This window comes from Gymnogyps californianus, chromosome 2 (genome assembly GCF_018139145.2).
Source record: "Gymnogyps californianus isolate 813 chromosome 2, ASM1813914v2, whole genome shotgun sequence".
Lineage (NCBI taxonomy): Eukaryota > Metazoa > Chordata > Aves > Accipitriformes > Cathartidae > Gymnogyps > Gymnogyps californianus.
This window is the reverse complement of record NC_059472.1, coordinates 108,933,348-108,960,414: the sequence shown is the minus strand read 5'-3', so window position 1 is coordinate 108,960,414 and position 27,067 is coordinate 108,933,348. Positions and strand designations below refer to the sequence as shown.

General features: G+C 40.6%; 1 protein-coding gene across 1 annotated transcript in view; it reads right to left on the bottom strand.

Annotated features, from left to right (window-relative positions):
* TPK1 (thiamin pyrophosphokinase 1) overlaps window positions 1–27,067 on the bottom strand; it is a 314,655-nt gene that overhangs the window by 162,995 nt on the left and 124,593 nt on the right. Inside the window, exon 4 of the mRNA XM_050891078.1 lies at window positions 3,729–3,801. Coding sequence (XP_050747035.1) covers window positions 3,729–3,801 — 73 coding nt within the window. The remainder of the gene's footprint in view (window positions 1–3,728; window positions 3,802–27,067) is intronic.

Here is a 27,067-nt window from a genome sequence, read left to right as displayed (position 1 = left end):
GTTTAATACTCCCCCTTCTCACTCAGCACTACACTAGGCTGTCTTTGACACAAACACTTGTAAATGAGTATGTTTTATAACTCAATAATTAACGTCCATAAGCTTTACTATGAAAAAGTAACTCCTCTTAACCAGTGGTGTGCTATCTTCAGAGAGATAAAGGAAGTCATGATGCATTCATTTCTGTCAATATGGGTAGCTTTAAAAAAAAAAAAGGTCACTGGCACTCTATTGTAAATGTAATACTTAAAATCATGTTTATAAAAAACACAGAGAAACTTACCTTCAGCTTCACAAACACAAAGAGAAAAAAAATCAGTTTAATTCCTGGTATAAATTAAATCATTGCAATTGAAATACCGAAGGAGCCTCCAGCTCCTTCAGGATTACTTGCCCTTCACCTGACAGGTCAATCTACAGCAATCAAGTCAAACTTAAGTGATAGAAAAGTTGGCATGACTTTTCCCTGTACATCATACGTAAAGGCAGACGGGAGTGCAGGGGGTGAATACCTCTCAGCACTTGCTGCTTGATTCACTTTCCTTCATACTCACTCCATACATGTGATAGCTCCTCCTTTCTGCTGGCCATAATGAATTACTTGGTTATACATGTACAAAGGAATACACCCCCCCACACACACCATTTCCTTGCAGGTCACAGTAATGTTACAGCCAGACAGCAGAGCTCCTGACTTACCCCAAGTCAGTGCCTTCAAAAAGTGTCACCTTTCCTTTGTGTAACATTTGGGAATAAGTTGCATTAGGTATATATGGGAAAAAGCAAGGGGCACCAAGAGATGAAAATCTACACTACAGTATAAAATACTCTACATAGAAAGTATGAATTTCAAAGAAGCTAAAGCTATAGCTACAGCGTAAGTCATTACTAACCCTGGCCTGGCAGCAGCTCAAGACAGGTGGATGTAACAGGGAAAATTCAGGTAGGACAGTCCGCTGCCTGGTGGAACAGGAAAGGTGGCTTGGCAGTAAATGGGAGCAGAAACATTAGGAATGCCGACAGAATATTCTTGTTATTTTGTGATGAAGACCTAACGCCCTGAAAAATTTTACCTAGAGGCACATTTCAAAGGAAAAATAAATATTTAGTTGTCTGAAGGTATCATGCTCAACTTCAGAGAAGTCCAGCTAATTAATGAAATTATTGGTACTAGCCTGGGCAAATGAAACTGGAGCAATATCACATGACAAATGTATATGCTTTCAGGTAATTCTGTGTGATAAGAATGGTTCAGGCTTTCCATTCCAGCAATGGTGAGTATTTGGAAGCAAGACTGGGGAAGGGGAAGGCTGTAGGAGCATGCCAATGTCAAAGTAATTGATCACGAATACCAAAAGCTAGCATGGGAAAGGGCTTTTTCTTTGTACAGGGAAATACTCATCAGTTAGTTAGCAGGTGGGATTTTTGTGGATTCTCATCTCCTTGCTCACTGAAAACTGCCACATCACATCAGCCTAAGCTTTGCTACAACAATTCTTCCATTTTCCCATTCATAATCATCAACAATTGATAAAAAAGAATGCTTGAAACAATACAGTAATACTATCTAATGATAATGGCTTACCCCGTCTCTGGGAGGAATCTGCATGCAGGTGAGGGAGTGCTTTGGTGAGGGAGGAAGGACAGCACGGGAAGCAACCCTAACTCACAACGTGACGCTGTACTTCCCTGAAGTCAAAGGCGCTACACTGATCTACTCACCTGAAGGTCTCTCGCAGCTTGTTTTAAGCAGCCCTAACCTATTTTGGGTCATCAACACACACATTTCCAAATGACAGTGACTTTGGAAATTGCCTGCACTACAGAGGGTGCTTTACTGGACAAGATACAAGAAAAGAAGCATACACCTCTCTCCAAATTCTGTGTTTTATTATATTTTTTGCTCAAGACCTCCTTAGACACCCACCTGTATCTACCATTCTAATTTTCTCACTACAGAAGTTTAATTTAAAAATGCAAAAAATTATTTTTCCGACCACGTACACCCAAACTTAAAATTCTAAAGTCAAACTGCGTTTTCCTCAGTCATGTATGAGGATTCCAGGCAAGGATTCTGTAGGCTAGATTATGCTCTTCATTACACCTTTACAATCCTGATGAAATACTGCTTCCTTTACAGCCTATCAGCCCAGCATTTGCACGGGTGTATCAACTCTATATGAAGCAGAATGGTTCACTGCGCGTTCATAGAGAAGATGTAAACTGCACATCAACAGTCAGCTACAATGGAGCTGACAAAAGGGATGCTATGGCCAGAAAAGTAATCCCCGTGAAAAAGTGTAATGCCACTTTAGCTTAGCTTATCCCTTTCCATATCCTACTGTATCCTTCCCCCTCCTACCTCTTCCATTTCCCCTCTCTCTGTTGAACAATCCTTAACCCGCATTCTTTGGTAGGACTTACCTACCTACCAACATGCAGTTTATATAAGCATTAATACCAACGTCCATGCCAAATACAGCAGTGCATTTTGTGATTTCCCCATTTACTCACAGATCATGAATTTCCAGTCTGTAATGAATAGCATTAATCCAAAGCTTCTTATTTTATTTTCACTTCCCCAGCTGTAACCTAAAGATTCCCAAGCATTTTTCTTGAGCTGTTCTCTCAAGATGGACAGCCATCACACACTTCTCCCTTTTAACCAATGAGGGACAACATGGGAAAAAAAAAACCACATAGGGCTCAGAGAGGGACTAAAACCCAGTCCTACACACTCCTCCAGCCCTCCCCTCACAGTTTGAAACCTTTTGTTCTAACCATTTGATCCCGAGTCCACCAGGGAATATTTTAGGCAATTTTCAGCCTCACACGTTGAATTAGCAGCAGACATATCACAGACCTCTAAGTCCACTAGCGCACAAGGATCAAACACTTACTGCTCTTCCAAGTGCAGCCTGCTGCAAAGGTAAGCTGGCACACTGAGGCAAACTCTGAATTTGCAGAAACCTGCTGTCCAAGACGTGAGGGTAAAGCACTGCACTCAGCACAAAAGCCTATACAGGCAGGCAGGTGAAGCGTTAAATACCAAGTAGTCAGCTAAAGGCAGAACTTTGAGCCCTAAGACCTAAGAAATACCAGTTTACATTTATGTTGATCACTGGAAACGGGGTGGCTACACTGGGAATAAATTAATGTATGCAGGAATTTGTCCAAAAAATCATTAAGGAGGGCACTCCACTAGCGAAGCAGAAGTAGTCGGGGTGTAATTCAGTGCTTCAGTGGGTGATGAAAAAGACAGATGTCTCCATCTGCAGCGTCCCGCTAAAAAGGTAAAGTTGTATCATGCAAAAATCACACAGAGAAACTCTCTCTAGAAAGTCTGTGGGTGCCAGACATGTGGGACTCATGGGAGGTTAATCTTTATTGCTCTGTATCTCACTGAGCAAAACGAAGTCACAGATTTTTCAGGAAGTTTTATCCTAGTTTCTAGTTACTATAATCTCCAGCAACGTACGATCTATTTCTTGAGCTGGTGCTATGAAACTGCACCCTACGCAAGACTCAGGCAGTACCACACCTCCCGTGTTTACTTTAAGCATTAGTACAGCGCCAGGCAAAGCGCAACATCTGAGCTTGTAAGGTGCTTCACAACTGAAGCCTCAAAGAAACCAATGGAGCCAGAATCACTTAATGACCAACGGGGCACTAATGGGTTGTGCCCTACAATGCTCTCACACACACAAACTCAAAGAGATTTAATTTACCTTGACTTTGTAGTACTCCTTGACTTCAGGCTGAATGGAATCAAAATCACCACTGATGTAATCAGGCAAGAAGCTGAAAGGAAAGCAATAAGCAGTGAAATGAAAAATTAATCCATCTTACTACATTTAATATTTATTTTCTCAAGAGCGCCAAGGGGTACAAGCATTAATCTCTCAAGGGAGTAGGAGTTAGTTAAAAGCATGTTAAAACAAGAGTTGATATGAGGTGATACAAAATAACGTAACAGACGAACTGTAAAACTGGTAAATGTAGTGTTCCTTCTTTGCTGAGGGAGCTACACATCGCTTCGATGATGCATCTCCCTGGGTCAGTAAGGCAACATCGCTTAGATGACCCATCTCCCTGGGTCAGTAAGGCAAGACTTTTATCTGCATGGTTCTAGAAAGACAACTCTCAAACATCTTTCAAATGTATCATTCAGTCAGCAAAGTATTTAAAAAAGCATATCTAAGTGCTGTACATCAAACCTCGGAGGATATTGTTTGTCAGAAGATGATGATGATGATGATGCTTGGACAGCTGGTATGCCACAAATGTTGCAAAGATTTCTATTTTAGTTGTTACTGATGTCATCTTGTTTCTGCTCTTCTCCTTGATTATTAAAAATACTCCCCCCAAAATATGGAAGCCAAATGCTCAGTGAAGTCATATCTTGGATGTACAAAATGTGCATGAACTTGATTTCAAATCCTAACCATCATTTGTACAGTAATATTGCTGCAAAGCATATAGAAATAACATTGCGATATTTATCTCAACTTGCTTCTTGTCACTTTTTAATTGCAGAATGCTTCAAAATATTTACTGTATAAATTCTTATCAAATTCATAATGAAACTTCAACTGTGCTACAGAATGAACAGTTGTCCTGGTTTCGGCTGGGACAGAGTTAACTCTCTTCTTAGTAGCTGGTACAGTGCTGGGTTTCGGATTTAGTGTGAGAATAATGTTGATAACACTCTGATGTTTTAGTTGTTGCTAAGTAGCGCTTACCTTAAGCCAAGGACTTTTCAGTTTCCCATGCCCTGCCAGCAAGCAGGTGTGCAAGAAGCTGAGAGGGAGCATAGCCAGGACAGCTGACCCGAACTAGCCCAAGGGGTATTCCATACCATGGAACGTCATGCCCAGTATATAAACAGGGGGCAGTTGGCTGGGAGGCGCGGATCGCGGCTCGGGAACTAACTGAGCATTGGTCAGCGGGTGGTGAGCAATTGCATTGTGCATCGCTCTTCCCCCCCCCCCTTCCTTTTTTGTTATATTCCTTTTCATTACTATTATTATTATTATATTTCATTATTACTATTGTTAGTATTATATTTTACTTTAGTTATTAAACGGTTCTTATCTCAACCCAGGAGTTTTACTTTTTTTTCCTTCCTTTCCTCCTCCTCACCCCACTGGGAAGGGGAGGGGGAAGCGGCTGCGTGGTGCTTAGTTGCTGACTGGGGTTAAACCATGACAACAGTTTAAGAATATTTTTTGAAAAAAACAGCAAACCACAGAAATAGAGCTTTCCATCTTGCACAATTCCTGGAGTTTTAAGCAGCAGCTAAGAAGACAGGGGAAAGTGTTGCCACTGTTTCAACAGATAAGGCTGAACTGAGTTTTGAATTAAAGCTGTGATTTCAGTGTTTTCTAACAAATTAAATACATAGCTCCTCTTCTCCAAGGTTACTATACTTAGGGGTTACTATACATACAAGGGGTATGAGAGTTCATCAGCAAATTAGTTTACAGCTCAAGCTGAGTTACGAGGAACTGGGCAAAGCATATTGGGACATATTTTTCTTCTGTATGATTTTAGAGGAATGCTGCAGGGTCTACAAACTTCCCACATCAGTAAAACTTAGAAAAATCTCATGTTCTGGCTCTGTTCAAAGATTTCAAAAGAGACACATGGTCACTGGCTACCATTTTCTTTGAAAACCTAAAAGCTGCTTCAGGAGAAGCTGGTAAGTACAATTGTTGTGAGTTAGTTCATGTGCAACTATGGCATTTCAAATTCACTGCTCTCTGCTATTACTAAGGCTGTTATAAAAGGATATGTTCTAAAAATAATCTCTCCAAAAGTGATGCTCCCACACTCGCAGCGGGGCGAAGGGCAGTCCCTTCTGCATCAGGTTTTATCGAGGACGCAGAAACCAACTAGAAGAAATGCAAATGCTTCAGTGTTCTGTTTCATATACCCAAGTCAGTATAGTTCAAAACCAGCAAAAACTAAACAGAAAATTAGATTTGCTCCTTCATTGTGAGACTGACCTTTTCAACGTACAAAAAATACCATGTTTTCAAAATTTAAATTTTAAATTGCTGCCTTTTTACCTTTCCACAAGTTTCCCAATGAAATATTTACTGAATACAACAAGCCTAAAAACTCCAGGTATTCTCTTTCAATTTGTTATTTTCCTTTCATTTCTTCCTGATTCAAACAAAGCCATTAAAAGTAAACTCACTCTAGGCGTTACAGTGGTGGCCCCGAATGCAAGCCCTGGATGTGTCCCAGCAGGTTGGGCGGGAAGAACAACAGCCAGTTGTCACGGAAAGCCAAGGTGGTATGACGCACACATCCACTCTGATGAAAAAGCTGATGTCTTAAGGTTGTTTATCTTACTGAAATGCAGTACATAAATCCAAAAGTGTCTTTGTCTTTTTTTTTCTCTACAGTAACTACAGACTGCAAGTGCTTTTAAATAATCAACCATTTCTCCTGAGTGCTTCAAGAGGCATAACTGGGAGCAGAATTAGCCAAAAAAGTATCTTCTCAGAATCAAATGCTCCTGCACAGCTTCTGCTCTCATCCAAAGTAAAACCATTTCCATGACAAAAGCTAGCTAAAGTTCTGTCTGAATTTTTACAAGCAAAAGAAACAAGAATCTCGGTTGCACCTCCCATGCGCTCTGCCAGGGCTCCTGGCTACACTGCCTGAACACATCTCCTCTGCCAGGAAGCGCTACGTCCATTTTCAAAACATCCTCTCTAAATAGTTCACTTGTAGCCACCACAAAGCCAGAACTGACTAACAGAGAATAAGGAATTGTGCCTGGGAACTTCAAAATTTCAAAAAGTCAAAGTCTCATATTAATGAACATGAAGAGAAGAATTCTTTCTTCTTCTCTTCTACTTCCCTTTTAGAAACACCAGAAACAAGGAAAATTCAGAAAGTCACTCCTGATGAATTTAAAAAAATATCCATAATGAGTAAATCTCAACCTGCACTGTCTGCCTCACAAACATCATAAAATGTTTCAGCTTTATCTCCAGAGAACGGCTGCTCTTTGTAGCTCGTTGGCTATGCAAACCAACAAAAGCAAACCAACGTTCAGTCAAGAGTCAAAAGCTGCATTTGACTTGGTCTTTTTGAGTTCTGCAGAACAAATTGCCTGATTCAGGTGAGCAGAATTGAGTCAAAGTTCTTCTCCAATTAACACAAGTGAAGAAGAGTCATTGTGTGAAAAGTCATCCTACACTGACCAACCTCAGAGATTAGCACTGATATAGAAAAAGGGGAAATAGTTGAGAGATATGGAAAAAACCCTCATACTAAAGTAACTTAAGGATATTTTGTAATTGGTTTCCACTTGTTTGCTTTGGTGTAGTTTTGTATTTACTCCAGAGTACAGACTAGTCCAGGAGAACAGGCTCTGGAGAATCACATATTAAGCTTATGACCATGTGAGTGGAAGAAATTATGTCAGAAAAAAGTAGCAAGAAAGACCCCTCCATAACATTTAAACCAGCCACCCTTATTTAAAGTATGGATTAAAATCAGGTATTACATTAGTCTAACCCATGTTTTCCTATCCTCTGACCTCAAATTCATGACTAATTCTTATTCTGTAGCATAACGGTATTGAAGATGACATATATTTCAGTGACATATATGGCACATATCCTTTAGTGAAGGTTATCTTTTTGCCCATGATGGCAAAAGATGTCTGTAATTCCTTTTCAAAGTGCAATTTAAAATTTTAATTCCTAAACAGTCCAGATGATGCAGTCTACTGCATTTCAGAACCATGTTTTACCAGTCTCATTAGCTATTAATTATCACTATGCATATAAGGTCATGACCAGCTCAGCTGGCTTGATTCTCTGCCGTGTTACACTGACGTTTATCAGGAGTGAGCCAACTTGTCGTGGTTTAACCCCAGCCGGCAGCTAAGCACCACGCAGCCGCTCGCTCACTGCCCCCCCACCCCTGGGATGGGGAAGAGAATCAGGAAAAAAAAAACCTCATGAGTTGAGATACAGACAGTTTAATAGGACAGAAAGGAATGAAAAACAATGATAATGATAATAATAATATGACAATAGTAATACTAAAAGAATTAAACTATACAAAGCAAGTGGTGCACAATGCAGTTGCTCACCACTCATTGACCGATGCCCAGTTAGCTCCCGAGCCGCGATCCCCCCTCCCAGCCAGCTCCCTCAGTTTATATACTGGGCATGATGTCATATGGTATGGAATATCCCTTTGGCCAGTTTGGGTCAGCTGTCCTGGCGGTGTCCCCTCCCAGCTTCTTGTGCCCCTCCAGCCTTCTTGCTGGCTGGGCATGAGAAGCTGAGAAATCCTTGACTTACTTAGTATAAACACTACTTAGCAACAACTAAAACCATCAGTGTGTTATCAACATTATTCTCATACTAAATCCAAAACACAGCACTATACCAGCTACTAGGAAGAACATTAACTCTGTCCTAGCTGAAACCAGGACACAACTCCATAATCCTAATGGGACTGGAAGTATAAAATTCATGTGAGAACAGCCTAGTCTACCAAGCCTTTTCTAGAGCTGTCAAGCAGCGTAACACCAGGCACTGAGCAACAAAAATCTTCAGAGGCTTTGGGCCAGACGGAGTTTTTCTTTCTCTTCTCATTCTGTTTCCTTTTTTGGGGGTTGAGGGTGGTTTTTTTGTTTGGCTTTAGGTTGTTGCTTTTTGTTGTTTTGGTTTTTGTTCTCATCAGGGTATTTTAGAGCCATACGGCATCCATCTAAAATGAGTATGCAGTCAGGAGGGCCAGGATTGCTTTCAGATAAGGACCTGAAGGCACTTCCATAGCAGACTGCTTATGTTTCATGTATATAACTTTTTTTTTTAAAACCACAGAGTTTCAATATGAAACCTTTAAAGGTTTAGCTAGCTTACCAAGAAAAAACAGCACTATTTCTCAGAAGTTTTGAGATGGATCCCAGCTAGGGGATTTATCCAAATTGGATAAAGGCTGAATGTTGACTGAACAGTTTTATGAACTCCCAGGATGCTGGGCTGGAGAGCAGGAAAAAAAAGAGATTCCAGCAAGTTTGCCATAGCTTCAAGATACACTAATGAAATTTTAGTCACCAGTACCACAAAACAGTAATCGACTCTTACCATAGACACAGATTACAAAATAAATAGAAGATATTTAAACTCTGAGGTTCTCATGCTAAGTAAGCACAATTGTGCCTTTTGCCTTCAAGAAGCCCATCTAATGGATACAGCTTAATTCAAGAAGCAATTTTATTTTTAAATATTCAACACTAATGAACAGCATGTTAAATTTAAAACATCAGAATACTTGGTTCGTTATTCACTCACTTTAAGAATTCAGTGTGTAGTGGTAAATATGCCTTTTATACAGTTATGAAAAAGAAAAAAAACCCCCAACACATCCCACTTTAGCAGTTTATAATAACAAACTGTGCTGCCTCCTTAAATAAATTGCTCTGGCATAACTGTTCAGTTCTATCATTAATTCAAAGTTACAGTTTCCTAGTACTATTGACTTTTCCTGTGCTGTAGCTCCTTTAACACATAATTGCCTGCAATTAACCTTTTTAAACAAATGTTAACATCAGAGACATGAACGTTTAAAGGCAGTATCTGCGGTACCCTTTGCTTCCTTCAATTACAGCACAGAAAACAATCCCATGCAGACAAGCCGTACGTGTCCCAGCTGTATCATTTGAGGGCACAGAGTGGGTTCCCTATGCTTTTGTTTCACTACTAAAAATAAATATCAAAACCGGTGCCTTTTACCCTGGACTAACACACACACACACAAGCTACTTCCCAGTAGAAAAAACACAGTGAAGATAAAATGCTGCAGACTTAACATGAAGCAAAGTCACTAAAGTCAGCTTTGACTTTCATAAGCATCTAGTAGTTGGGAATACAGAAGATAAAGCACTCTAGCATTACTTCAGGATAAATATTAAAATTACAGTTTAACAAAAAAACCCCAACAAACAAAAATTAATGCCCCCAAATCTACATTTGCTAACTGTTAAGATGCACTTTCAGCTTGCCCTCCTGACTGTTGGTCTTTACTAGAAGGGTGAGTGAGGGCTGTTCTCATCAGAAAGGTGTTAAGTCTGTTTAAATCTGTCAAAAGCATACTGTTAACTGCTGTGAAGATCAAAGTGTCTTTTTAACTCCCAGAGACAGGTACAGCACAAGTAGATGCCATTTATATTTTGTCTCAAAACAGCATACTCAGATGCCCCATCTAGCTGTACAGAGGTGAGCTCCTGGGGAAAGGAGAAATGTCAGATTGCAAGATATATTCAGAGTTAATGTCTATTCAATCTCTAAATACCCTTCCGGTATTACCTGCAAGGTTACCACAAGTAAGGGTCTCACCTGAAGCTCAGAAGCAAAACACTAAATACCAATACAATTAATGAACTTCAAACTGACCATAAAAAAGCATTTTGGTTTGGTTCATCTTATAACAGATCACACTAAGGATTCCATAACTTATTATTATCATCAGGCCTTTAAAAAACAGCTAAAGCACAGTCCTTACCTCCTCTACCCTCTACTTCCCAATCAAGACTCTCCTGAAGTCAGCTAGCTTGCTTTTTCCGACTCCATTGTTCACATCACTGTTATTTCAATCCACAAAGCCTCCCTTAACACTACATAACATTTGTATTAGGGTGGCACTGACAACAATGTTGTGCTAGTTGCTGTATGAATTCAGAAAGTAACAACAACAAAAAAAACAATTGCCCATGCCTTCTTCAAAGACCTTAATAAACCCTAACGTTCATTATGCAATAGCTTACACAGAACATAATTCCCAAACAACATTTTGTACATTACAATAAATCCAGATGAGATTTAACAAGATTTAAAAAAAAAGGTGGTGGTGGTGGAACAACAACAGTACTGCAGACCCCAATTTAACAAAGAAAGAAGTGTATGCATACATCAGGCCATGCACAGATACCACGTTCGTGTGACCCTGCCAGACTTCTTTGCACAGACTCTTACCAAATCTGTGGATTACAGTCAGGTAGCTCTGTGGTTAAAAGTACTTGGTAATATTTGCAACCTTGGAGAACAGCCTCTTTTCTCCTCACTTTTTAAAGAGCTTAGTGTTAAAGAGCATAAAAGTATTATTTTATTTGCAAACACTATGATTTAAAGAAAAAGATAAAAGTGTGTGAAGATATGAGGGCAATAATGCATTCATTTATGCTTGCCTGGTACGCAGTGTCACCTTGCAAATAATATTAAAAAAAACCAAATAAATTGGAGAACGTATTACCCTCAGCTCAAACTGCTATGCAAAGCACACATCAGGGGGACATCTTCTGCAGAGGACAGCCAACTTGCTCCCATTATCATTAACAAAAATCAAGCAGCTAACACCCTGCCTCGAAACCTTATCCCTCAGTGACAAAGAAAAGTGTTACTGATAGTTACAACTGTTGCATTTTTCTTTTTAATCATCAATATTTGAAACTGTTCGCCAGTTACAATCAATACAGTACAAAACAAAGCGATGCTCCAAGATTTAAGAACTGCTCACTTGTTTTCCATGGTGCTGAACACCCTCCCGTGTTCAGGTAAGTACAAGTACTTTGGGAAAAACCCAGTGTGCACAAGACAAGCAACTCCCAGAGACTGCTGCTAAGTACCTGTGGCTTCTTTTTTATTACTTACGCACTGATGCGTTGCTTAAAATAAAGGATACATGAATGCAATGTTGTTGCCATCACCTTAGAGCCAATTAAAGCTGAAATTATTTAGCACCTCTCAGAAGAAACTCAGCATCTCACAGGCTCAAGCACCATGTCTTGCTGTTGGGTACTTGGCAAAAGGAATTAAACAAAGGGGGTCAAGCTGTGAGTTTTTATCCTTGCACAGGGCAGCATGGCTTAGGGCAGCATATTAATTCAGTGGTAGAATAAGCACCAGTGCCTCAGCATGAGTCAGTCATGAGCACATGATTTTGAAAGCTGGGGAAGCCTAAGTACTCATGAGAAGTGCCAGACTCTAGTCTTCTAGGACACAAGGCCAGCGGAAAAGGGAGAGAAGATGAGCAATGTAACCAGGACTCCCTACGACAGGTGAGGGTATCTGACTAACTGAGAAGATAGAGGCTGACAAGACACCCAAAACTGTTTTCCCTCTTTTCATGTCAAAGCAACAGATGGCAGAATTTGCCCTAAAAATTGAGGAAAACCAGCCATTACATTAGAGAAAGGTAAACTGTTCATTATTAACATTTTAGACTGCATGTGAGGAATCAAAGCGATGGGATCTAAAACCTGGTAAACTTAGATTGAAGCAGTCACAAACCACACAAACTGAGATTTAGATACTAGTCTCAAAAAGGCAGCACTAGAAGCCAGAGCCGGCTCAAGGCTTCTTCATGGAGTGCCACCAAAGTTGGATTTTGCTGCTCCAAGGTGAGAACAAATTTTTCCAAGACAAGATAAACAATTTTTCTTCTTTCTCAGAAGAGCTAGAAACACAGATATTATATTTTTCCCCCCCTAATTAGATAGTTTGTAAAACCCCCTACAGTGTGGCTTGAAAACTCATTATACAATTTTAGAAGTCAGTTTTGATTACTAGTATTTTAACCCTACGTGTCCTTTCTGTGAACTTTCACACCAGTAAGAACACTTAAAAGTCAAGCACAATCAAACAGTAAGCAGTTACATGTGAAAGACATTCACAGGGATTTCCTTGCTCCCATAATTTACTTACTCTCACCTGAGTACCTTAAGTACCTGCCCTGAGTTTAGCATCTGTTTATGTACTTCCAAAAACAGGGAAGAAGACCTATGCAGGAGAGGCTGAGTTTGAAGAAGCCCTTTGCTTCTTCAGGGCTTGAAACTGCAGTAAGTAGCTTGCAGCAGAAATCCTTTAGAGCCCTTTCTACACAATGACTCACGAGTGCAATGAGAAGAGATTTATCCCCTTACTGAGCAACCTGTTCCAACCCGGCAAGGAGAAATCTACAGGTTTTCAAAAGTCTTAATTATGCTTCTCCTGTTTGGGCCTGCATTTTGTTTTCTGATTTCCATGTACACATCATTTTATAGATTAATTTTCTGTTTCATGGCCAGAAAAGAGACATCTTCACACTTATCTATAAGGAGGAAGACCAGCCATAAAAGGTGAATTGCCGCACAAAAACTTATTAAAAAACATCTACTCAGAAGACATTAAGTCTTAAGGAGGAAACCAGAACATCTGATGACAACACAACTACTGAAAGGCAAAGTTGACTTCCATATGGATAATGAAAATGTCTTCTGTCCTGGGCTCTACTTGCCTGTAGAGCAGCCACTGACCAAACTTCTGACCCTTTTTTTTTTTTTTTTTGGTGAAGATGTACTTGCGTACCTTAAATATATTAATAAAAATTTTTCAGGTTTTGAGCCGTTACACTGATAAGGTACATAACATTTTGCAGAGAAACAATGCACTGAGGATCCTGAAAACACTTGGGCTACACAGAGGAACAAAACATATCACTTAATCTTTTTAGGGAATGTAAGCCCACACAGCAAGGAATGGAGAAGAGACACGTAATGGCTGACAGCTGTTTGAAGCCTGTTGTCTCTGTATCACTGAAATTTGGTAAGTCACTGGGAGGCAGAAGTTTTATTAAACCTTTCGCTGCTGACCTCTGCTGCAGCTTCTCCGGAGCTGACAGAGAACCAGGATATTCCACTGGAGCATTAGCATTTCAAAAGGTACCTGCACCTCTTGCCCAGCACAGCACAGAAGCATTAATTAGAGAGATAGCAGAAGATAAATGCGCATACAAAATGAGAGTCAGGCTCTATCTGATGCTTGGTAACCTTTACCAAAAAGCACCCTCACTTTCATCAGATTAACTCAAGGGAGTATTCTCCCATTTCTACACAATTTAGCTGTACAATGTATGACCCTATTTCATTTTCTGGAACTTGTGATTCAGACAACAACATACTGCAAAGTTTAATAGAAATTCTTTTAAGGTTAGTACTAATCACAAAGGTGAAAGGTTGGCCTCAAGAGCTCTGAAGGAACTGGTGGAAAAGTGTTTAATATAGCGGTGGCTCTGTCTGCAGTGGGCTGGAACATCACTGCTGGGTAAGGCTTCTGCAGCTCACTTTAATCCTTGTCTTATCATCCTCACCTCCTCACAGTGTCACCACCTCTACAGACTCGAAGTACCAGTATAGATATTTCAGTTAGCAAAGCCAACAGGTTTACAGTTATGAACACACATAAGCAGTTCTCTCTTCCTCAAGTAAGTTTAGAAGTATTTCAAAAAATCATTTTGGTGAGCATAGCTATAACTGAAATGCCTCTGATAAAACTCTAATTAAAGAATAAAATCCTCTTTTATAGTTACTTGACATACGGATGAAATTAAGAAACAAAGCTGCAACTCTCCTGTATAAATAAAACCACCTTCTAATCACAACCTGAGGTACTCAGTTGAAACAGTTTTTCCATCAAGGTTTTATTTTTTCCGTGTTTTTTAAGGAACAAAGACTGAGGGATTGACAAAATGTGTTCACCTAATGAAAAATCAGCTATCTCTTGCTGTTTTCTTCTGTAAAATGTTTAAACTGCTAAAATAAACAGGTAAGTTCATACCTATGCTCTGCACCTTAATAGATGCAAAAGCATGTCTGGTTCACAGTGACTTGCCTGACCTAAATTTTTTATTTCTTTCTGCTGTTCATTAGCGAACAAACCTACATGTAAGGAAACCTGTGACAGTGCCACCCTGAACACTATATGGGCTGTCTGCTTTCCCAAAGACTGCCTCTCCTGAGTGCAAGGAAACATGCTAATCTTGCTGTTAACGTCTTCCTTTAGCTTTGTTGCAGTCAGATTCCTTCTCTTGGCAGCCAGCGCAGCTTCCAATGTCCCCTGAAGAAAAGGGCTTTTTAGAAGTTAGCCACCGCCGCCACCACCACCACAGGGAAGCTCCCTGCAGCTCCCTGGACAGCCTGTCTGAAAAGGGAAGAGAGCAATTACACAGCCATGGTACGCAGTGTAAGGGTGGGAAATGTTCCTTAGGAGGAAAAAACCTGAATTTTCCACTGGCCCAAGTATTATGCCAAATCCCAAAATCCTTCTCGTTTCTCAGAGCTTCCTTCACCCCCCAAAAGCACCAGCTGTCACACAGATACTCAAAAGATACAATCTTTTCCCATCTTCAGCTACTGTCTAACACTGGAGTAACTCACCAGCAGCTAATCAAGCCAAGATAACTTACAGAAGCTGAGGATCTAGTTTATATTAATTATTTCATGATTTAGCCCACAGCTGTTAAATATTAAAACCAGGAAGCAGGCTGTCTCTTCTTAGATGTTATCTCATACCTGCATAGCAGCTACCTAGGCCACACTGTACTCATTTGACCTATCAATATTTCACCTGCAGCTTATTCAACTAATTTTACCACAGAAGTACTGATCCTAAGCACAACATACAACAGCTATCACAACAATCACTGGAGTCTGTCCTGGGTTTTATCTCCAGTACAGACTCAGTAGTCCTAACTCTTGAGAAAGAACTAACAGCAAACACATCAAGGCAGCATATTTCTGCAAGATGTCAAGGCCTGCAAATAACGCTTCCTTCAGATCACGTTAGAAGACAACTACCACTGCGGAGTCTTAACTACAGAAATCACTAACAAGCACCAAGAATCTGCACCCACGTGCTAAAATCCTCACTAGGTCTCAATCCTTCAAACCCGCACACGTACAGCCTCGCTCAGCGCACGTAACTGGCAGCTCTCCTCTCCGAGGAGAGGGAAGCTCTGTATCAGCTCCATCTGAAACCAGCACAGCTACATGCAACACAGCTGACGAGTCAGAACCCACAAGGAGTTCAACACAAACTTATGCTCAGAAGCAAATTTAAGCTTGTAAGTATGCAATTCAGACTTTGCAGATGAGAAGAAAATGTAAAATTAATTTCTTATATTTTACAACATTTAAAACTGAGCAATTTTCCAAATCATCTTTGCTATCAAAAAAAAAAAAAAACCAACCCACAAAAAAACCCCACAAAAAACTCCAAGAAAGTGCAAGCATGACCAAGAGAAATCAAAAGGGCACTGTGAAGGGTCTCCAAGGCTACATTGAGAACTTGGTCGACTGAAGTGTATATAAACTTTAAAATAGCTCAGAGACTGGTAGTAGAGTAGTTACAATGGCAGTAGTTGCTGTGCTGCTGTGCATGTTTCCTGGACAATACCAGCTTCAGATATAACAGTCTTAACTGTGTTCAAGAAATAAATGTGTGTTTGTGGTGGGTTGACCCTGGCTGGATGCCAGGTGCCCACCAAAGCCGCTGTATCACTCCCCCTCCTCAGCTGGACAGGGGAGAGAAAATATAACGAAAGGCTCATGGATCAAGATAAGGACAGGGAGATATCACTCACGCATTACCATCACGGGCAAAACAGACTCGACTTGGGGAAAAATTAATTTAATTTATTACCAATCAAATCAGAGTAGGATAATGAGAAACAAAACCAAATCTTAAAAACACCTTCCCCACACCCCTCCCTTCTTCCCAGGCTTAACTTTACTCCCAATTTGGTATACCTCCTCCCCTGAGTGGCACAGGGGGACAGGGAATTGGGGTTGCGGTCAGTTCATCACATGTTGTTTCTGCTGCTCCTTCCTCCTGAGGGGGAGGACTCCTCACACTCTTCCCCTGCTCCAGCGTGGGGTCCCTCCCACGGGAGACAGTCCTCCACGAATTTCTCCAATGTGAGTCCTTCCCATGGGTGCAGTCCTTCACGAACTGTTCCAGCATGGGTCACTTCTACAGGGTGCAGTCCTTCAGGAACAGACTGCTCCAGCGTGGGTCCCCCATGGGGTCACAAGTCCTGCCAGCAAACCTGCTCCAGCATGGGCTCCTCTCTCCACGGGTCCACAGGTCCTGCCAGGAGCCTGCTCCAGCACGGGCTTCCCACAGGGTCACAGCCTCCTTTAGGCATCCACCTGCTCCACCGTGGACCTCCATGGGCTGCAGGGGACAGCCTGCCTCACAATGGTCTACACCACGGGCTGCAGGGGAATCTGCTCTGGTGCCTGGAGCACCTCCTCCCCCTCCTTCTTCACTGACCTTGGTGTCTGCAGAGTTGTTTCTCTCACATATTCTCACTCCTCTCTCCGGCTGCAATTGCTGTTGCACAGCAACTTTTTCCCCTTCTTAAATATTTTACTGCAGAGGCGCTACCACTGTTGCTGATGGGCTCGGCCTTGGCCAGTGGCGGGTCTGTCTTGGAGCTGGCTGGCATTGGCTCTATCGGACATTGGGGAAGTTTCTAGCAGCTTCTCACAGAAGCCACCCCTGTAGCCCCCTGGCTACCAAAACCTTGCCACACAAACCCAATACAGTGTGTGTGTCCAGCTCCCCCAATCCATTAATCAGACTAGGGTGCTATACTGGGTTTTCAGTAAAGCAAGTAGGTATGTGCTACTATTGCTATTAAGTCTTTAATACCCAGACTATGGCTGGGACCTATCTACCAAACTCCTACTGTCTGTGGCTTAAGCTGGCTGTCGTCATTAATGTTTCATCAAAAGCAAGGAAATTGTACTGTGGAGGGAAGGTCTGAAGAGAACCTGAGCCAGCCTTCCAGTTTGTATCTGCAGCATTTAGTTTACTGTCACTTCCCAATACAGTATTTAGAGCACAAATGATAATTTAGATAATTACCTACCTGACAGATATCAAATCCAGGCAGGTAAATGTATAGATTTAGTGCTTATTCATAAATGGCATTCATAAATGACGATCACAGAAAAAACTGCACACAACTGGGGCATAAGAAACATGGCAAACGTACACATGATATTACAGAGTTCTCTGTTCTCAATCCTTCCTCTCCCCAATCCTCCTCCTTTCCCTCTTTTTGTCTATGTGGGTTAAAAACACTCTCAGACAGAAAATACCTCATTCTGGATAAGTAGTGCATAGTTCAAAGAGCCCCCATCTTGGGCTCTGTACAAGTAATCTTCTATCAAGTAGACTAGCTGAAAAAAAACTTTTAATGTAAACTCTAATGCTGTTGGTGCCCTGCTTATTGTAAGAAATTTTTAACAATACCCCCCGTATCAACTTCACAATTTATTACGATTAAAAAAATATTTAAAACCCTTAACTGCTATCCTACTAGGTTCTATTATTGTCATTACCACTTTCATTTAATCTTTCATTAAATTTCAACACACTAATTAACTTTTCTTATAGAATCAGAAATAGATCTTAAGGACACAGATCTACCTATAAATAATACAAATGCAATGATGAGCTCTTATTAAAAGCTATTCCCTTTATATATAGTGATAGTAGTTGTTCCTCAGGGAAGACATTCAGAGGTCTGATATCCCTGCTGCCGTCTGCAGCCATTTACGCTACAAGAAGGTAGAGGAGAACTCTAAGCAGATGCAGCATTGGAAATGCTTTGGAAAAGACTGGACACAGATGAGTTAAGAATCAGACACTCTGAATTAGTGTGTATTGAGATGCTCTATGAGTAGCCCGAACACCACCACAGGTGACATGATGCAACGTAACCATCATTAGAGATGTCATTTAATAGAAGAGTGAGGTTCTGGATGACAGTGTGGCCCATTCCTTCAGTGTAAAATTCACTACTAGATAATTTTTTCCACACGTTTTAATACCAGGAGGCCATTCATTCACAGGTTGATAAGTTTTTGAAAAATGTGTAAAGTTGGGAGGAATAGACCCATCTGCCTGATAATGAGGTAAGAGACCCATATTTTACTGGAATGACAGAAAAATTCTCACTGAAGCTACTTTTGTAATTGTCCTCAGAGAGAAACAGAAAGTCCTGCTGAAGATTAACAGAAGACTCTATTTCATTGTAAGCAAAACCATCACCTAAATCCTAGGCTGTTAAATACCTGGTTAAGCTCAGATGCAAAACAAGCCTGCACCAGCCAGTTACAGCCAGCCAGCTAGTAACAAACAAGAATTTGTACTTACATTTTTTTGGGGAGCATTTTTTTGGGATCCCATCACCAGTGTTTTTGGCAACATGGCTCCCTAACTTTCTAAAACACTACCTCCTTTACATAGGTCCATGATAGAGAGGGAGGTGGTGCACACAAACACAGCCAGGTCCAAGGCCCGAGAAGGGCAGGCTGCAGCATCAATCAGCCGATGCAGCTTTGCCAGAGGCCAGGCTGTGGAATCGAAGAGCTATTTCTTTTCATTTGTACTCCTGGCTGATGTCAGTACATGGAAGGGCTGATGTAAGGTAGAAGGATTCTCAAGTTTTACAGAATTTTACAAAATGCAGGTTCCTAGATTCATGCCTATGCTTTCTCTAGCCCAAGAACGAGTAGGTACGAGCAGTTTTCCCCATCCCTTTCTTTCACAAGGTGGGAAAAACAGTTTACAAATGCAGCTTTCAGATGAAACAAAAAAATTAAAATAATTAAAATTACTTTTAAAACACAGAACTAAGGAATTACAACTACAACCTACTGGTAACCCATGCTTTTGTCCTCTAGATTCCTATAATATGTTCAGACATTAAAATCATTCACTCTTCAGAGATAACAGAGTGGAGCATGCCAGTGTATGAACATCTGAATCAGCTGATTTACGACAGTTGGGGTAAAAAAATAAAGAAAAATCTACATTTGGATTGACAACTTGTCTGTGGCCCTGTGCCAAGATCCTGCCTAATACACTTGAACATGCTGAAATATTAAACCCCAGAAGCACAAGAACTAGAAGGGAAATTTTGATGAGCTCTTAAACAGGGTCATGAACATGATTGTATTTCTGCTGGTGCAACTGAAAGAAGTCAAAACTTGCCATGGCTTTTCCAGTGTGAATGTGGCAAGAAAGCACTTTCCACTCTGATTAAAAATGAAATCCTGCAGAATGGGGAAGGCATCACCCTCCTGATGAAAGCCCTCTTCAGCATGTCAGGAATGCTATTAGAGTTCTCGAAACCACTCCCGAGGCGTATTACAATCACATATATGCATGACAGCGCTGACCACTTAATCCCCCTTCTGTCATAGGCAAGTTGGAGAATAAAAATCACACTGACACCCAACGGTATTTTATAATAGAATATGAAATAAAATAATAAATTTGCAGATGATTTTGGCTTTGCCTTGTGGTACTGCATTATACACCAAATATTCCTGGCCTCTCATTCATTACTATTTAATTAGAACAGAATACCTTTCTTTCAGACTTAATTAACCTCAGAAAGGAGTTTGTGACCTTGGGACCCTCCTGCACACTTGCAACGTGCTGTTAGAATATTGCTCTGCCAGGAAACACTTCCTTTAATGCTGAGATTTAATGAAATGCACAAGTTTTTATGAGGAACACATGAAATATGAGAACCCTGCATGTGGTCACTTAATGAACAAGAGCTAGAGCATATCAATTAGAATCATAAATCAATACCAGACTAATGTTAAAAGATGCCACAAGAGTTTCCCCAGAGGACAGGCTCATTACAGTAAACGTGATCATGGATGCTCTTCCCTATTACTTTCATTGTAGGGCAGAGAAGAGGGAGTAAGGAAATGAGGATGGATTTGCCTGTGTAGTTCCTATTTGTTTAAGCCAGCAGAAGCTTAAGTGTCCCACCAAGCCCAATGACAGTGTAACACAGTTCCAGCTCCTGTCTATGTCAGAAATTGCTGTTCAATCTGAAATGCTTTGACTCTAAAAGGAAATCAGAGAGCAGTAACCTTTTCACAAGATGAGAGGCAGAACCACAGCCCGTGCAGTCGCTTTCATTGCTTTGCTGCAAAGCTTTGAATGATGGATCAATGTTGGCCCCTTGGTGCCAATCAGAGCGGATGCTTGCAGAGTGGGCGCGGGTTCAGTAACTCACTTGCTAGCAATGTTAACTCTTCAAAATGGATTCTTTATCATCCTGAGAATTCCCTCTGAGAGCTAACACCCCCATCAATCCATACATGCTCCTCACACGATTCCCTCCTGTACAAAACCACCCCAAAATTACCTTATGCAGTTTTCTTTTTTCCTAAAATTAAAAATGTCAGAAAGAAGAGATATTGACACCCACATCTGTCACTTGCTTAATTAAAAGTATTTGTTGTCAAACCTCGCAGATCATGTTTTAACAAAAAAATGGCACTGAATTGTTTAGTGACTCTTTTTCAGTTGTATTTTTGGGACAGTCTGTCTTTCTCTCGCCACTCAAAATACCTTAATGCACACAATTCCAATCTGATCTGTCACCGGTGTTTAACACAGCTGCTGCAGCTTATAAAATTAGAAAACATCAATCCTTCTACAGATACTGCTGGAACTTGCAGAGGCAAATCACATTTTTGTCTTTACTACTATAGAGCCTTCCTTTCTTTCTTTCTTGTGACAGAATAACGGTTGCTCCACTGGAATTATTAGCTTGGTTTATGCCAGAGACTTTTCTCCTTTTCAGCTTCAGTATCAAAAACATTTTCACTCCCTTCCCATCCTTTTCCTTGTACCCTGTTTTTCTCCCTCCCTTCCAATTTTTGCCTTTTTTAGATTATGCCTGTGCCAACTGTCACCTAACCTGTTTAGCTCTCCTAAACACCGAGGCAAAAACCTTGCTGACAAAGAGAGAGAGATATTCAGAGTTCTGTTGCATCAGTGCATAAAGACCATATAATTTCAAGGCCTTGCAGACTAACTTCACTTCTGCACAGAGGGGATGACAACCACAGGCACCACTCTCAATGCTCTGGCCCACAGCTGGATGACCAGCACTCTGAACGATGTCATTGGACTTGTAACACACATCAGTTGGGGGGTGGGGGGGATCACTCTACTACCTGCTCATGTGCTTAACAAAAAACAAACAAGCCCCCCCCCCAAAAAAACCCCAAGAAAAAAAAAGCCAACCTAAAAATCCTACTACCCTCATACTAAATATTTTGAGCTACACCTGAATATCAGTCTCTCTTTTATGCTGAAGAAAAAGACAGAGGAAGTCCGAAGGCGCAGCCTTTTATGCACTGCCATTGCTACCCATTGTGCCATTGTTTCATACATCAAGCACTCTAAAAATATACCTTTTTTAACCCACTGATCCTTATCAATCTTCTTCACTGGCATCCTATTAGCTCTCTCCATGCTAATGGGATAATCCAGTCTCAAGCTGCAAATCCCTAATACTGCCTTCACTTAGACCGTCACTCTTCTTTATCCATAATGCTTATAATGAATAAATGAAGGGGAACAGCTATATGATTATTTACTGCTTCTATTCTTTTTTATATGTCAGACACCTTTTACACGGAGATCGAAATCCTTAAAGACCCACTGAAGGAAATATAGAGCAAACTGCATACACATGCGTACTCTGTCTGATCCAAAACATCTTATCTACACATTTTCATCAGCCACATAATGTGGATACTTTGAATGGGCCACTCAGCTTAATTTCAAAAGAAAGAAGAAACTTATTGCAGCTGGAGTTTCTTAACAACCAGGGAAAGCCAGGCAGTCTGAGAGTCAAGCAGCTTGTATAGGTGGGATATCCCTTCAAGAGTTACTAGTCCAAGAACAATTTATTGCTATAGGATGAATTTCATTCCTGGTGTTACCGCTTCCAAAAACTATTCTAAATATTTTGTTCACTGTGTAGGCACCACAGAGTAATTCCAAATACAATAAGCAGTAACAATTTCCAACCATTGCCAATGCTGGCTTCAAATCTGAAATCAGAGTAATAGATGCTCAAACACTATTTACACAGCTAAAAGTTGTTTGGGTTTTTTTTTAAAGCACAAGGGATAAAAATAGATTATGTCCCAGTCTCTGGAAGACCTGGTGTCATGGTTTAACCCCAGCCGGCAACTAATCACCACACAGCCACTCGCTCGCTCACTCCCCCCCGGGTGGAACAGGGGAGAGAATCAGAAGAGTAAAAGTGAGAAAACTCATGGGTTGAGATAAAGACAGTTTAATAGGCAAAGCAAAAGCCACACACACAAGCAAAACAAAACAAGGCATTCATTCACTGCTTCCCATCGGCAGGCAGGTGTTCAGCCATCTCTGGGAAAGCAGGGCTCCATCACGTGTAACGGTTACTTGGGAAGACAAACGCCATCACTCTGAACATCCCCCCATTCCTTCTTCTTCCCCCAGCTTTATATGCTGAGCATGACATCATATGGTATGAAATATCCCTTTGGCCAGTTGGGGTCAGCTGTCCCAGCTGTGTCCCCTCCCAACTTCTTGTGCCCCCTCCCAACTTCTTGTGCCCCCCAGCCTACTTGCTGGTGGGGTGGTGCGAGAAGCAAAAAAGGCCTTGACTCTGTGTAAGCACGGCTCAGCAATAAATAAAACATCCCTGAATTATCAACACTGTTTCCAGCACAAATCCAAAACATAGCCCCATACTAGCTACTACGAAGAAAATTAACTCTATCCCAGCCAAAAGCAGCACACCTGGTTACTGACAAAGTAGCAGCTAGAGTCTTACTCTTGCTCTATCCATTTCACAGGCTGTTGAAACAGTACCAGGTTGCTGAAAACATTAGATCTAGCTGTGGCGGTTTCCCTGCTTGCAATCACCATGGAGAAGTGATGCATCATGTAAAGCATTAATTACATCGCAAGAATTCAAGGCAATGTATGGAGAGGGTGTAATTGTTTAGACATCAAGAGCTTAATCCCTTCCTAATTAAGTCAACAGAAGATCCTGAATCTGTACAAAAGGTGACCTGGGTCCCTATTTGGCAAGCACAGGCCTTATCTATTCCTGTGTTGTGACATTAAAGAAGAAAAACTCAGTAACACTAAAAAAAAAAAAAGAAAAACAACCGAAAACCTGTCTTAAAAGCTCTGCCAAAGTTGCATGGAATCTTAGTTTCCCCTCATTCACCAAGTGCATTTCAAAATCCCAAACAAAACGAAAACCTAATTTCTAGCAGCATCTGCATGTAGTGTGCCCACATAGTCACTGGTCAGTTTTGGTTTGTTTTTTCTCTCTCTAGAATAAAACATAAATTTCAACAATGGTGAGCTGTATTCATTCTCAAATATTATTTGTTTGACCTCTTCTATTTTGCAGTCAATTTAGTTCAATATTCACTGCTACTCAGAAGAATAAACAGGGACATCAGTCCAAACCCAATAAAAGCTGGGAGCGTTTTAGCTGAACGCGTCTCTTCCTTAGTCCATTTCATAATGCAGTCCTTTCTTAATGCAATACATGTATATGTACCAATTTGAGCTAAAAAGAATTACTGCAGGACAGATGTATGTTTATTCTGAATGTGTTCATGATCAGACTGTCTCACAGCAGACAAATATTTTGGTGGTATTCTGAAATTGCCATCTACCCCTTCATCTACTGCTCTCTTCTCTCTCTGAAGTTCACTCTTTTATGCGTATCTTTGCAGTGCTAATCTGTTCTTGAGGTGCTTATATGTACACAAGGGCTTACAAAAAGATATATGAGATGGAAAATGTCTGCAAGTAAAGGCATTGCCTACGCCATACAGAACAAGCTCACTGTGGTATGAGAAACCATCCTACTACCTTAGTGCATATTTCGGCCCAAACACTCTCAATTTCTTAGTTGGGCTAATGAGCCAGAGCTGAATGATGTGCTGATACTGATCCAGAGTTCTGCAGAGACATCAAAACCAGTTTGCAGATAGACTCTAGACTTGCTCATACAGAATGTCCCACACAGGTAGAGAAGCATCATAAGACAAACCCAGTGGACCTTCATGCATCTCCATTTATTTTAAGACATTCTGTAACCTTGGATCCAATCTACCTTATCAGTTTCACATCCTGCCACATGATCAGACATCATTCTGCTCAATTATTTGGGATCAGTAGGCAAGATACTTCTGTACAGCTTATGCCATTTCCAACTGCTTTTTGACTATCTTTTAACATCACTGCCCCCTGTATTTTCACTTGTTATCCAAAAAGATCTTTCTTCCCTTGCTCAAAACTCAGAATTCTCTACATCTCTCTATAATTGACATTCACTATGGTTTTCAGGTACATTGTCTAAAACTTTTTAAAAATAAAGTCTGCATGCAAGACAGAGACAGCAAAATATCTCTTTTTTAAAAATACAACTAAATCAATGCATTAGAAGACTTTTTCTCCCCTATTTTGCAAAATAAAGCCCAGACTGGTACCTAAATAAGGCACATAGTATGTTGCTTGCGGAGGAGTGTGCACACCCAGGAGTGTGATTTTCATATGAACTAAGTGTCAAAGGAGAAGATTTAAGTTCCTCTGAATATAAATGTATCCAAGACCAGCTTTGGAGGTACCACTGTACACATTATCCACATGCTTTAGCAAATTATTTCCGGTAGCAGAACAAAACTGGCTCTATGATGTCTCAGGGCTCTAACTTTTTACCGAGGATTAATCCTCGTGCCTTCAATTATGGAATTTGTAGAGCTGCCTGGCAACCTTACCTAGTCCAACTGATTAATCGATGCTCAACCCTTCATGTGGATGGCTTTCCAACTGGTTCTGCAGTTTTTGCTCCATGGCTTGTCCTCGTCAGAAGAGGCACAGAGTACTCATCACTTGGCCCTACATAGTTAATTTATTAACTATTCTCATTTATCAACTGTAATAAGTAGCCTTGATCCTAGTTTGAGAACACAGTTCCATGTTCTTGATGATATTTTCTGTGAAAACAACTGTGGCACAAAACATTTTAAAATGAAAAGTTGAAATAGTCCATTTGTAAAACAGAAACACTCTTGGAAGACAATTAGATTTAGAAACAAATGTTAGCAGAAGAACTAGGAAAAATAGTTTAAAGATAAATGGAATTATATTTTAAAGTTTTACTTCTCATTATATTCTATAATGCATGAAGTCCCCCATTCGCAAGCTACTGGCTTCACTAACACTAAATTTAAACAGATTTGAAGTATACAATCATCTGTTCTCAAAATAAAGGTGCCCGTTTGAATGCAAATTGTTAGAAGTCAGAACTTCTGGCTTTCACATATTTATAAAAAGAGAGCAAAGTCTACTGAAGAAAGAGAATAGGAAAGAAAACCAAGAAATAAATATCCAGAATATGTTTACGCTCCAACAATCACTAATAAGTTTACTGAAAGAGCATTTTAGAGACAGCAAAAACTAATCTGAATAATTTATCTATGGATGTTATTTGTGTTCAGTCCCATTATGTAATATTCTGTAATTTGAAGTCACCTGGAAGGGACTATACTCACTCTCTCCAGGAATTTTCTAGACTATGAAAAAAACCAGCCAACAAAATGAACCGGTATTCTAGCACTAGTAACCCTTCCCTAAACCTCTGAAGGGCAACAGTGCAGATCAGTCAATTTCAAGGTCATTTATTAACATACATTCATTTTAAGGCATTGATAGCGAATGTATTTCTGAGCTCCCAGACGGAACGCTGATCTTGGCATTCTTCTCAGTCTTAACAGAGCTTCTTTCAAATCTAAGATTGTTTTTGCCATGTTAACTATAAAGTTCATATTTTAAATTTTAAATGACAAGTACTATTGCAGCAGAGACCTAGCCTGGTTTGAAGCTTGTAAGAACTTTCTAGTTTTGCTTTGTTTCAAACAGGAAAACTCCCAGCCCCCAGCCCGCCCCAAACACTTGTAAAAAGTATTGCTCCATAAAAGCAAGCGTTGCCTGCCTAATCCTTCATTTCTATTGATATTCAGAGATCCAAAAGAAACACAGGCATACATTTCACCCTAATGCTACACACAGAGCCAGCTTTCCCTGGATCCTGAGAATTACTCCTTAGGCACAACGAACCGAAACACTATAAAGTGCAGAGTGCTCTTAGGCCAGCTCAGGACTCTTTTCCAAGCTGCTTTTTCCAGCGGTGACTCAATGCACAGGTATTTTATCACTACAAAGTCCTAACTTCTAGCATCGGGGTGGCCATAAATGATTTTTACCATGTCATAAAGCCAGAAATCACCCAGATGGTGATGACATTCCTCTACTTACAGTACACTAGGGGCACAGATACAGCTATTTGAAGAAGAAGCTGAAGCAAT